Below are 14,673 nucleotides of genomic sequence, written 5' to 3'. Positions count from 1 at the left end.
TCACAGAGCTACCTCACTGGTCTGTAACTGGAGAGACAAACACCACCATATCACTAGCCAGGGGACTACAATGACATCTTCCCACAGTATATTTATCTCATATATTTACAGGCATTACTCCTGGAAGGAAGAGATAGATACTTCTCCTTTCTCAACAGAATTGTTTACCCAAGACCTTCTGTACAAAGCCAGAGAATCTAACATAATCCTTGCTTCAGCAGCAGAAACTAGAATCTAAGTCCACAAAACCTCCTGTCTCTACTACACAAATTGGAAGTTCAAAAAATGTACTCTCCCTGCCAATACAAAATAAACCCTCTCAAACATTTGCAACAAGTTTCCAGTAATTTTTTTTAAATATCTCTAATTAAATATTTCTACTTTTTCCTGAAACAGTTACCCCAGGAAGATGCAGAAGCCAGAGAAACAACCATGAAGTCTTCCTCTGACAGCCTCTTAAAGCAGTTCCCATACAGCCTTTCAAACACTTACGAGGACAATGATATTATGGAGTAAAGTACTGCATCCCTCCTTACAGTAAATTGAACCTGGTGATCTATCCTACACTTCTACATAATTCCCTGACAAACTGAAATACAGACAAGGATTGATACATGGCAAGGATTGTGCCATAGTTACATCATACTCCACAGCGTGAAGTTGAGCATTTAGTCTCTGTTGTCTGGTTACATTTACTATGCTATATGCAGCTGTATTCAATGGTGGAGGGATCTGCTAGAGGAGAACAAAGCCCTAACACTGACACGGAGAGACGAGCACATATACTGTGAGGCATCAAGTGTTTGGTTTTGTTTGCTTTTTTATTTATTTCTTCACATGAGTAAATTATCAACACTGTTCTACAGCCTGCTCTTTCCAGGGATACAGTTAGTCTGCTAAACTCTGGCCTAGTCTACATAAATCAAGCATAGGGAGTCCTGTTTAACCTAAATTTAAGATTTATTTTTGTCCTGGGGAGTTCTTGTGTGCATTATTGTTGTGATCTCTCATAGCACCTGGGTGTCAGTGTTTATGTTATAGGCATGGTAAAGCATTGTTAAGAAATGGAGTTTTGATGCAATCGATGTTACAACAGAGGACAGACAGAATATGTTTCTGGGTTCTCAGAAGTCTGTATCTGCAGCTTGACAGGCAGCAAAATAGTTGGCTGACAATGAAAAGGAGACAGGTCTCTCTCCCTGCCACCCCCTTGCCATTTATTCCTCCCTTTCCCTCCTCTGCTCCCAGTCACATCCATCCCTCAACACTGGCTCTGGAACTTGTCAGACTCTTCTGTGAGCTGCTTTAACTCAATAACATGGCCATATTAGTGAAGTTAAATGGCTTCTGGAGGGGCCTGATGTGTATCAGCTCTCGCACAAGGTTAGTGATGGGAGCAGAAACTCCTTTCAGCTGCAGTGAGCTGTTAAGTTAGTTCACTGTCTCCTTTGGAAACTTATCATCCAAATATAGAGGTATGAGCTGCCTACATGCAGGTAGGATTTTTCAGTTAAATTAGCTACTTTTTTTGAATAATACATTTTGGGTTTTTGGGGGTTTTTTTTGGTTTTGTTTTTTTTTTTTTTTAATCGCTTTAAGCTCCTTTTTAAAGAAAAAAGTAGCCCCCTGTATAAAATCTCACAGTATACTTGGCTATACTGGTAGTCTATAACATTCTCCAGTAACTCCGTACACCTGTAAGAGAAGTTCCCACAATTCCAGCTTTTGGTAGCTCAACAGCCCAACTGAAACTGGTGGGGCTACTCAGATGAGCACTCGTGCAGCACCTTAGGTATCCAAGGAATCTTGTCATCAGTATTTTCAGGTTTTCTACATGGAAAAACTTTGCCACCCTAAGGAATAAGTACCATTTCTTAATAGACTAGGGTTATAGGTTTTCTCCCTGCCCCCTCCGTTCAGAGTTCAACAGCATGTATTTTCAAATTACCTGTTACCCCAAAGTCTACAGCTGTTGTTGGAATTCTGGAAGGGGCTGAGTAAGTTCCTCTGCGTGTTTTCAGTAAACAGAGCTCTGACTTTCCAGGTCAGATCAGGGAGTCAGATAGAACAACATTATTCTATGATTCTATATAGCTTAAAAGTTAACCAGGTCCCTATACAGTAGTAGGTTTGTTCACTAGAGAAGGAGGTTTGGAAGACAAAGTAGAATGGTATTCTCAAACAACATGGTACAAGGAAATTCATACTACTTATAGGAGATAACCAAAACAAAGACTTAGCACAGAATTAAAGGTACAGAAGGCACACTGGTCAATCCTGTCTAGGACCGCGTGCTTATACTGACACTTAACCTCTTCATTTCAGAAATCAAAAGGACTGCAAAGGAGCAATCAAGATAGCGAGCTGAGCTTCTGCCGTACTTCCACTTATAAGTAAACTATTCTGCAGATGGTCATCAGGCAGGACTTCCACTAAGAGATCCACATGAATACTTCAAAAATACACTGTGACACCCCACTTACCCAGCTGTCCCCATAGCACGTTTTATCCAAGTTAATATACACCTTTCTCCAACCAGTTGTGCAAAGTCAAATTAAAACCGCCAAAACCAACCAATCTGTTAAAAATCATACCACCATCCAAGTAAATCTCCATTTTCCTTTGAAATAGCTAAGAAATCATAAGTTTTGTTCATTAGAATATTCTGGATTTAAGATTAATTCTGTGATACATGCCAGGGAAGAAAAAGAAAAAAAAAAAAAAAACAAAAAAGAAAACCAAAAAGAAAAAAAGAAATCACATTAGAAGTAAAACTAGATGAGGGTAACAATCAACAATGACTTCTATTCACACACAGCATTGTGGTTTACGTAGTTAAAGTCTAGGCTATAGATAATTTTAAAGTCGTTTACTAAAAGTACTCCTGGAAAGCTATCTTCCATCCAATACCAGATACTGTTTGTTCAGATAGTCTCATCTGCCACTCCACGTGGCCAGCAGCTGACCTTAACAAATGAGTCCAGAAAATCTGAAAAGCCTGTGCTGATCTAACAACATCTGTCACAAATTCTGTGACGTGACTCCTTGCAGTGACTGTAAACTGCAAGTGTCTTACCTAGATTGTTTCTACCATCTTTCAAGCTTTCTTATAATCTCATATAGTTAAGTCTCCAGCTACTACCATGTTAAATCCCTTGATCTTAATGAAGATTTGAGTCAACCAAGACACTTCAGACAGTAAGAAAGTACCCTGCTGAAGTGCTTTCATATTAATAGCCCTATTTCCTACCATCTAATTACCAAAGACAACATGCAGTCAGATGTAAAAAGTAATAGAAATTATTCTCTTGGTCCTCAAAAAGTTAAATAGCAAGACTCTAGTAACCAGGTCTGCCACAATTCACCTCATTTCTACCACACTTTCTCAAAGAGGAGAATTAAAGCACCATTGATTCCTTAAACAAACAAACAAACAAACAAACAACTCAAACATACCAACCACTGGAACAGGAACATAAAACACCCTGAAGTCATCCTTAACAAATATGTAAAACTTGAACAATACAAAGGTTTCCTCAAGAGCACACCGTCAGTTCAGAATCTAACTGAAATTCAGCTACATGCAACGACAACAACAAAAAAAATCCAGGAAAAAAAAATATTGTCCTATGACCTGACACAGTTCAATTAATGCTGCCTTTGAAAGTACTGAGAAGTTGAGCAATTTGCATATGGTTAACCATATGCAAGTTTTGTTTGGAGTGTTACTATATTTATTATAAAAGGCAAAGAAGTTTCACTTCTTATACAGCTAAAATATGTTTTCAAAAAACAATTATGCTACTCCTCTTGTATTTGAAACAAGCTTTCTTCCACCAGTAAGCCAACTATTATGTTCCCCAGTGCATTCATTTATGGTTTTGGCATACACTGCTACTGTATTTGCTGTCTTCATTTAAAAACCATCAAGCAGTTTTAATGACTGATCATATGCCAGGATGGGCCTATCTTGAATATAACCAGAGGCTCTAAGAGTTTAGCGTTCTCTCCTGCGTGCAAGACATTAGCCCAAATAATGGTTTCACTGGCTTGATGAAGGTGTAATAGCTCATGATTATTAGGCAATAGTGATCTTGAAATAATTTAAAATAGGAACCCTGCCTCTTTAAGGAAGACAGTGCTAAATTTAAGGGTGATAAATCCTATCACAGAATTAACATGCACAGCCAGGTCATTAAAATGGGAAAGAGGGGAGAGCAATTGATTTCTGGAATGGGAAATTGTTTCTCGGAAGATGCGAATATGGAATAGATGGCAACCTTTAACTTAAAATTACAAAAGTTGGTACAAAGGCCTGAGAATTAAAACTGCTTTCCCAAAACAGAAAATACAACTTCTAAATAGCTTCTGTTATATTGAAATGCAACAAAGGTTTTTGTTACAGTAAAACATACATGCTTCCAAGAAGCCCTCCTAACAAGAGTGCAAATAAAAGTCAAGGTGAAGTCCTGAGTATGTAAGAGGTCCTCTCTTTAAAGTCTAATTCAGGTTACATTGTATTAGCCACAAGCTGAAAACACCCACAGAGAGGCTGGCACACAGCAACTTGTTACTCCTGGTAACTCACTCATGTGCCAGGAAAATTAATCACCAGCAAGACCCAAGAGACTCAAGAGACAACAAACCAAGTTTCTGAGACTGTCGAATCAAAAAGATCAGAAGAGACAATTGGTATGATGCTGCTTGTTCCTGACACAGGAACTATTAATTATACTTCTCCCCAAACACAAGTATTTACTCTTAAAGAAATACTATTTATTGAAGTGTAAGCGTTCAATACAATTTTGGATTTTCACGTGTAATTTTGAAGATGTAAAACAACCCTTCAGTTTGTGACAAGGTAGACTCAAGGAACTGTTTCACATCTACCCCACTAAGAATTAAAAGAATAATAATCTGAACAGCTCTGCTCCCTATTTTACCCCCCCAACAGCTGTAGTACTCTGTACGTACATTATCAGGGGATAAAGACAGCTGAAAAGCAGGTGACAAAGTTGTGTGCCACACAGACTCAGTAAAAACTTAGGCTCGATAACCATTATACAGTACTGTATTAAAAACACACTCTATTCATAGGAACACAAACACTTTGCTTGACCAGAAGACCAAAACAAATTGATTTGCACCTTTTAAGCTTGAAAGGACAGAAACTGTATTTATAATTTGAGTAAGTTCCCTTTTTAAGTCAACTGCAAAACTCCTGTCTGAGTGAAATTATGGTATTTTATAATTAGTGAGCATTGATAATGAAGTATGCCATAAGTGGATCTGGTGTGGGATATTATTCTTTTTTAGTCTATTGACTTTTATTCTTCCCCAATCATTTCCTCACATTATCTAAGAATAAAATTAAGTTTTAGTAAGATGAAGTCGCTCCAGTTTGACATCACACTAGAAAATGTGAGTCAACATTACAAATCAAGTTTGTTTCTATTTTCCCAGAAACTGAAGAAATACTCATGTCATTTTCACATGGCAAAATTAGCGCTGAGTGCAATATAAAAATACCTTTTATTTGAAACCAAGGGGTAGCTGTTAAACATTACTTCACAGAAGTACAGAAACTCATTTTGCACTATAGCTATTTTAAATGTGTGAAGGGGATGTATAGGGGAGTAATTTTACAGGAAATCTGTGCCAGAGGAAACATGCAATCTAGCTTTTCAAAAGCCAAGGAAAAACCTCCTCTTCCCTTGAATCCCTGTGTAAATCTGAATGGAAGTTACAGGTATTGGATTAACTCCTTGGATAAATATATAATTTAAGAATTGGCTAAACCAGTGTTTCTTAATTTTCAAAGTTTTCTCAGACAAATAAGATAATGAGATACTTTATAGTGATAAGTGTTACAGTAGAAAGAACTAAGATTAAATTAGACTGGAAACACAGGCAAAATCCTGGTTCTGCTGCATTCAATGACCTAACTCACACTGACCTCAATGGGAATAGATCATCCTGAGCAGATGAGTATTTAAGCACTTGCAGGATCTCTTTACCCGGTTCACTTAAATTAAGCATTTTGCCTCATAAATGAAAGGTGGAATTACTTTTTTTAATCGATTTTAACCATACTCTAACAGTTATGTTCTTTCTATCAAAAACTGTAAACATCAAGCGTTCAGTAATGAGGGATCCTACACTTAAGTATATTCCCATCTGGCAAAATCTCTTAGCTATTTTTAAACTCAATTTACACCATTTTGATGTACTGAGTTTACTTTGCTCCTGCTTCCTACTCTCAAGGGAAAATACACAGAAATATAAATTACCAAACCTTGTCCTTCCTGACTGTACTGTGGGTCCCAGCCTATGACTCTCCAGGGGGTTCTGACATATGCATCTTAATTTTTTATCTCAAAATAGTAACGACCGTTTTGCTACAGAATCCAACCATGCTGAAATGCACCAATTTATTTCACATATATAATTCAAAACCTAAATGCAATTCTCATCACTTGTTTCTGTTACATACACGTGGAACCAAAATTTATGCTGCTTAACAGGACTTCAGTCTTACACATATGCCATATTTTAAGTGAGCATAGAATTTTTAATTAAAAACATCATACACTTTTCAAAAGCTTTACCCAGTTACACTAAATTGGAACTTTTTTTTTCCAACCCCATTTCCCCTGTTTTTTTTTTTTCACATGGGAAGAAATTAATAAAATAAAAGCTGTGTTTTTATGTTTTTAAAGCACCAACTATCTACAGAAACAAAGTAACCTATTAAATCACTTCTAAAAGTTCACTTGTTTATGCAGTGATGCCCCCTGCTAATTCTCAAATACAGCAATAGCAGAAATAAAGCTGTTTCCCCCTTCATATTCAGAAAAATTGCTGTGACTTTTTATTCCTGCTCTTCTTCAGATCAGCCTTCCTGGCCCATGCTACACTGTCCTCCTCTAAACTTGCTCACTCCACCGCTTCTTTCAGTTTTTCTGAGAAAATGCACTGTGCTGCTGTTATCCAGAGCTTGTCAACTCTCCAAGTGTGTGATGGTCTCAGTTGTAAACTTTTAATCAGTAATTTGAAAAAGTAAACTTGTATAACATATTGAAAGTTTTCCTGCTATGGTAGGGAGTAGCTTTAATGCCTTTAATTCTCAAGTGTTTAAAAATCACTTACTAGAATTATAACATGCTCCTTTTGCAGCACTATTCTTGAACATACATGTGCAAATATAATTTTCGTTGTTACTCGCTTCTTTACCTCCCAGTTCCACAGCAGAATTCGTATTTCCCTTCTGAACCCTATCATATCAATGAAGCTGACAAAAACTACCAATTTCACCAAAGCTTTGTTTGGTAAGATACTGAGAAACAATGGCAAAGAGAGGGAACGAGACGGAAATCTTTTCCCAGTGGTAGCCAGGCAACACAACCTTTCAATCTTTTTAAAAAAAAAAAAAACAACAAAAAACATAGCCTTTTCCTTTCACCATATTCGTAGTAGCAATATATGCTACTACTTTAGCAGGCTACAGGTCACCTACAATTCTGATCAGACTGCTGTCTTTTCCCATAGCCTCCATATCCTTAAAATACTAAGGCCTAGTATCCTGCATCTACATTTCGCCAGTCTCTCTCAGCTTCACTCCTATGACCCCAAACATATAGTAGCCAGAAGCAATACTACTGAACACAATGATTGAAAGTGAATTTCATGCTCTAATCATGGTCACTGCAGTTATGTTCTCCTCGTTTTCAATTCTCAAGTAAAGACTCTCAATTTGATGAACCAACTCATCTGCAAGCAATTCCTGATGCACAGAACAAAAAACCCTAAGCCCATGAAGTTTCAGGAAGATCATGGGAAGTTCAAAAACCATGGCTGCAACGAAAAACTATGAAGAAACTAGAAGAGAGTACGATAAGAAACATTTCCAGAAAGTTTCACAGCCAAGAGGAGCATTGAGACTCTAAATACTGAACTTAGTGCAGCTACTGGTGAGGAGCTAGCTTCTGCCCTCTCTTCCCACTTAAGCTTCTCTAACCAGCCCACCACTTCCATACTGTCCCCTCACCTGTAACGCACTTCTGGGTTACTGCTTGTGGAATACATTACAAGTTCTCCATACACTTAGTTGCCATGCCTAGCACTACTACAGACAAGAAAACCAAAGAAAAGCCATGCATAGTAGCCTCACTGAGCATAATAGATGAGAGTAGCACAGTAGATACTGAAGTACCTATACAGAATAGCATAGTAGACACCGAATCATCAATCTTGCTACTGAGCTACAACAGCTACTGAGCATGTCTTAGAATTTGGACCAAATTAGATCAATTTTCATTAAGAACTATGTGCTAAGCTCAAAAGTAGAGCAAACATTAAACCTCAAGACAGTTAATTTTTATTTTTTTTTAATATTGACAATATACAATTTATTTTTACTCTAGCCTTAGAAGCAGTTTGGACTGTTTTTGACGAAACTAAGAAAATTAGCCTGAGGAACAGTTCCAAATAAAACTGTCCATACTTGGCATGGAAAACTTCAGTCCAAACAGTTTAGCAATGCTGTAAGCAGCTGAGAATAAGGTCTTGTGAAGGAAAATTGTAGACGACCTTAACTATGATGAGCTCTGCCTTTAAGTCAAAAGTATACTACGAAATAGACAACTTAATTGGCCATGAACTCAGCAAAACTTAACAGAAACTAGTTCAGTGACTCTCTGATAAAAATCAATGATTCAGACATTAAAAAGAAGCTGTCACTGTCGGTCCAGTTTCTAGTAGAGCATCCCGCCAAGGGAGTCTTATACAACAGACGTTATTTACTACCTATTCATCTAGTTAGGCTGTGGTTCCAACCTTCAAAATCCACACACTGTTATGAGACTATAAATATAATTTTATCCTGCTAGATTAAAACAGGAGTCAGGACTAGAATGGTATAAAAGCTGAATTTTATACCCTTCCCAAAGGAAGTGTCTTTTTTCATAAGAACACAACACATATCCCTTCTATGCTTAAACAGAATATTAATCTGTCCAGAACTGTTGGTATGACAGCTTTTCAAAAGCACTGAATGATTTTAAGATAGATACTAAAAAAAAAAAAAATCTGTAGATTGAAATATCTTCTTTTGATCAGATAGCCTGGAGCAATAAGTAATTCCACTTGTATTTCCTACAGCAACTAACATTAAATTCAGCACCTGCAAAACTAATATCTGACTAGACTAGAAAGCAACTAATATGGAAAAAGAAATCTGATACTAAGCTGGCACACGGAAGATGTGAAAGATTTAAATAGAAAAGTTCATGTGAAGACTGTCAATAGGCTCTATATTTAGGGGTTGCTCTTGATGGAAGTATATTCTAAGACCAAATATTCAAGTCTAAGGATAAAAAAAGGTCAATTTGTTAAGAATTAAAGACTAAATGTTCCACTCCATAAACTAGGAACAGTTCCTTAATATAGAAAAAAATTAAACAGCCCATTTTTCATGGAACTACATTAGAATATTAAAAAAATTCTTAAAGCTTCTTTAGCTATTACAGGTTCTCTATTTCTCAAGACTGTAACTTCACTAAACAAAAGTTTTGACTACTTTATAGTGCACCCTGCTGAGATATTACATAAAAGTTAAACCTAAATTCCTCACAGAACATCCTCGTTCTTCATCTGAAATAAAGACTATCTCTCTTAAAGAAAAACTTCCCCAAGATGATTGTAGTTGCAAGGGATGTTGAATACAAAAGGTATAGGATGGGAGACTGCAGAAGAGGAAACAACAATGAATCATCCGGGATACAAAAAAAGTGCAAAACTGAGACAGAAAACTGTCATTTCACTTACAAATATTTATTAAGGCTGTAGTAAAAGTAAACCATTCTAAAATTTTTGAAGGACATTTTCCTTTGGGGAGCAAAGGCAACTTAATATTAATATGAGAAGAGAATTCCTCTCAGCTGTAACTCCACTCACCTTTGTCACTCTGAAGCATACACTGTATGACTGAAAACATTCGAAGTTTAAGGTTGAAACTGACCCTGATAGATTTAATAACGTTAAAATTTTGCCCATAAGCAAGCTTATTAGGCCTTCCCGTAATGTTTCCACAAAAGCTTAGCTTGAACACAGCACCCGGTTTTCAGTCAAATCCAAGCTCTCTCTCAAGGGTTTAAGTAAAGAAAATACTGTTGTTAACACCTACTTTAGACCCCATATTTGAATGTTGAAACTACACACTGGAAGGTCTTCTTAAAAATGTCTTATTCCGGTATACTTCACCACTGTACATCAAAGCCCCACAGAGATTGTTAGAACCGTCCCTAGCCTATGGTTGAAAGATTTTTGGACCACTTTCCAGTTCTTCTGCTGTAAGGGCCAGAGCTGTCTCTGTGGGGAGACAGTTTAATTTGGAAGTGAATACTAAGAATTTTTTTTCACGTATTTGTTCTCTGAGCATGATATAGGAAATAAACGTGCAGTGACATGCATCTTCCCAAATGGATACTCACTGTTGAGAAGATCACATAAAGGCATCAGGAAATGTTTATTCATTCCAGCTGCACTTGACATGTTTGGTACACAGGAAAAAAAAGGTACAATTGCTTTACAACCTGACAGACCATATTAACTGTGCTGAATAAAAGCAATGAGTTGTATGTTTTCTATTTACTATTTTCCACCTGTATTTGTACATGCTCCTTCAAGCAAAAATGACAGAAACAAGTATGCATACTTTTACTGTAATGAATCAGATCAGGTTCCAAGGTCAACTTGCATCTCTTCTTTCAAAAATGAAGGTAACTGCATGTGCTACTGCAGTTTTTTAAAACAACTTGCTATTAAGACAAAATTACCACTTCTTAAGACATTAAAAATAGCACTTCCTTTGCCAGATTTTTTTAAACACTCAGAATTGTCCATGAAGTGATAAAATCCTGCTGTTAACCAGCACGTTATTTTGGCTGCAGATCTTTCAAAGGATTTGTATTATGTAAACTATAAAGTAACAAAACGAAAAGGAGATGCGGGGGGAAAAAAGCAACTTCAACTTCGAACAGGTTTAACAAGCTTTTGTTTTTCCTTTTTCTTTTAAGTCTGAAGTCACTGGGTCTTCAGTATTTCTTATTCAGCTTTTAAATAACAGTAAAATAGACACTCTCCTGACTAACAAACACATAGGAAACCTGCTAACTTAACTGAAGAACACATTACTGATTTATGTATCCTGACGTTAGTCAGGTTTTGCTGCGCTTTTATCTAAAAATGATAGATATCATCACACACAAAAATAAGCTGAATGTTAATGACAACGCACAATCTTCCTGCCCCTCCTCTCAATCTCACTCCCCCAAGAAAACCTCCGAAGTGAAGAATACCTACTATTTGGGACTGTTACCTACTAGCTACACATGTATTTCTTCTCCTAGCGGTGATACAATATGCAGCCAAATTAAGGAATTTTGGTAATACACAGCAGCAGTACAATGAACTCCAGAAGTATGTACTTTTAAGATTATCTGGCTACAGGCTTTCAAACAACACAACCGTGAAAGCATGTTACACAATCTGATCTGGCCATTTCAGTGACAAACAAACAACAGTCCCCAGATAGAAGGAAAAAAACCCACAACACCATCTACCCAAGAGGGTACTTTTTAAAGAGGATGGGTAATTTTTATTTTCCTTCTGGAACATCTCTTCTTCCAGTAAAATAGGTGCAAGTATTTTAGGCCAGTCTGACAAACCTATTGGTGAGTTTTAGAATACTGTTTATACTTATTTTAGAATATTTTTTTCTTAAAAGTGATCAAACAAGACAGTAACTATAAACAAGATGAAATATTTTACAGCAGCATAATACCAAACTGCTTTCTCATGTACAAAATGCTGCTTTTCTCCCAATATGGGCTTCAAACACCTCAGATTTAACCATTTATTTAAAGATATCTGGAAAAGCAAAAAGTCTTAATCTAATTTCGTAAGCGTATGCTGAGCACCCTTAGGCATCAGTATAATGACTGCACTTTCCTTTTTCAGCCCCTCCCTGGGAACGCTGGCTACTACTCTGTAGATGATACTACACTGGCAGCATCGCAACTATTACCGAATTCCATATAGGCTTTAAAGAATAAAGCAAAGCTTCATCTTCCCAAGACATATGTGATTAGAACAAGAAAGTTTTACAAAACAATACATTTATAAAGAGAGCAAACACTTTCTTTCTAGAAGCTTTTTTGGTTTGGGGGGCAGGAGAGGTTCAAGAGAGGAAGGGAAGGAGGGCGCCTCAAGCAGATGGAAAGAAATCATCCTATGTCCATAGCTATGTTCAAGGCAAATCTAACATCACAAACCCAAGGGAGAAAACACGCAGAAGAGTGCTGCCCGACTTTCTGCTAACTGGCTAGTTGGGATACTATAACTCATAGAAGTATATTTTGCCCACAATTTATGTTCTGAAGCAGGTTTAGAGGGGAAGTCTTTAAATTTAAATTATAAGCGTAAAGACAGATGTGATTTTCCTTTAAGAATTTAAGGCAATTCAAACTCCTATAAAAGTCTGCATAACTGAAGAAATTCCTCTGATAGTTTATGGCCTCAAATTTCCGAACATCTGAGCTGCTGATGCCATGCAAAATTTCTCTGTGTTATAGGTAAAAAGTGCACTCATAAAACCGTAAGACTTAATCAAAGAGAGTTAAAAATTTAATATTAAAGTCCCAGCTCAAAGAATGTAAACTTGGACATTTTGCTGATTTAAGCTGGAATTACTCCCTGCATAAAGTATGTATGTTTAACTGTTCGCTGGATCAGGACTCAAACTTTCTGAAGTCTGCCACCTATGTGCGACATTTACCAAATGCTTTTACAAGGTCTCAAGTGTAGTTTTATAAAAATGATCTCTGAGAAAAATATACTGTCTAAACAGCATGTGAGTAGCAGAAACTAAATCTTGATTTCAAACAAATTATTCCGGTTATAAATCCCTCAACTCAAACTAGCATACCAAGGCAGGACACAACTTCACAAAGAAAAGCAAGCACAAAACAAGCAGCAAGAACACCCCTGCTGCTGTTAAAAGTAACATCCAAAGCCGCTGCAATAAACATGCAAAAAACCCCAACCCTCCCCTTGTTACTCTCTTGCCCAAGCTTATTTGCATTTAATAACATTTCTGCTAATAGCAAGTTTTATGGTTCATTTACATCAGCCATTCAAGAGTAGGAAAAAAAAAGTCTTGAAATACTAGACACATGACTGTAAAAGCCATAAAAATCACACAGAAAAAAAAATTACTTAGTATCTAGGAATATTTTTAGGTTTGCTGTATTTAATTCAGATTTTGGATATTTGCTGCAAATCATCAGATATTTTTTTCCACCATCATATGATGCAGCTTCAAAAACCTTAAGACTTTAACACTAGTGGAAGTAAGATTAATATGCTGGGACATGTTAAGGTAGTATCTCTCCTTTATTTTTCAGGTCCCTGTCAAATACTTTAAAAACAAGTTCATATTCTCTGCCGAGTAACTATTTTTGTAATTTTTAAAAGAGGAAACATACAGAAATTTATTTTGATGTTCAAAGGTGTGGAAGGTCGCAATTAACTTTCGTTTCATTTTTGTAATCTAACGAAGTGAGCCTTTTCAGATTTTAGCTCCAGTACAACGGAGAAAGCCTCCACTGTCTATTTTAACGTCAGCAATGGCAGCATCTACAATTTTCATTCACGAGTGAGCGTTCGCATACAGCGCTATGCAGGAGGTCCCTGAGGCAACTCCTGATCATTAACATAAGACAGGCAAAACGACGTTCAAACACTGTCCAAAAGTGATGGGAAGGAACAAATAAGCCAAACGCGAACTCTCTCCGGTAGGCACAGAGTTCCTCTTTGCAAAATCCCCCCGTGGGAGGAGCTACCGCTCACTCCTACGTTTTAGTGCTCAATTCCCTGCACTCCTAAACTCAGCTTACCATCTACGTTTCCCGCAGTAAGCCCCCGAAAAGCACACCTGCCCTCCCAACACTTACCCCTAAGTCACCCAGAAGAGGGATGGCGAGTTAATGGAGCCAGTCCCCGGGGGAGTAAAGGAGAACCGACCTGTACGACTCTTGTTTACACGAGCGGAGGAAGCGAGCCCATCCGCGCACTGAATTACTCCTGCAGGGTCCCTACCTGGAAAGCACCGGGAGCGGAGGAGGACGCGGCTGAAGGGCAGAGGGCGCGGGGGAAGGGGACAAGTCAGGACAGGCGGCGACAGGGCAGCGCGGGGCAGGCAAAGCGGCGTCAGAAGAGGCAGCCCCGGGCGGCCGAGGGCACCGGCACCTGTAGCCGTAGGGCTGGGGTGTGCAGGAGGAGCGGGGGTGGGGAAGGACGACACACGGGTACCTTTGAGCTGGGGCAGCGCCGAGAGCTCCACCTGGCTGCTCTGGCTGCGGAACTGCGAGGAGCCCTGCGAGCGCTTCTGCCTCTGAGCCTTGCGCACCGATTTCCGTGTGAAGCCATCCACTTTCTCCGCGGCAGAGATGGCCGCCGACATGGCTGGGCGGTGAGGCGGCGCGGGGGGACGTCGCTCTCCAGAAGCATATATTAAAGCGGAGGGAGAAGCGGGCGGGCAAAAAAAGGGCTTAGGGGGGAAAAAAAAACCAAAAACCAACAAAAAACAACACCAAAACCAAGTCCTCCCCGCAC

At 38.2% G+C, this 14,673-nt stretch overlaps 1 protein-coding gene across 1 annotated transcript in view; it reads right to left on the bottom strand.

Moving 5' to 3' along the window:
* The window catches only part of PPP2R5A (protein phosphatase 2, regulatory subunit B', alpha), a 47,114-nt gene extending 32,494 nt beyond the window's left edge, over positions 1 to 14,620 (bottom strand). The window contains exon 1 of the mRNA XM_009330181.1: positions 14,371 to 14,620. Within this exon, the coding sequence (XP_009328456.1) occupies positions 14,371 to 14,521 (151 nt within the window). The 5' untranslated portion in view covers positions 14,522 to 14,620. The remainder of the gene's footprint in view (positions 1 to 14,370) is intronic.
* Positions 14,621 to 14,673: the final 53 nt, after the last annotated feature.

This window comes from Pygoscelis adeliae, unplaced genomic scaffold (assembly GCF_000699105.1).
Source record: "Pygoscelis adeliae isolate BGI_AS28 unplaced genomic scaffold, ASM69910v1 Scaffold308, whole genome shotgun sequence".
Classification (NCBI taxonomy): Eukaryota; Metazoa; Chordata; class Aves; order Sphenisciformes; family Spheniscidae; genus Pygoscelis; species Pygoscelis adeliae.
This window is presented reverse-complemented; position numbering and strand designations above follow the sequence as displayed.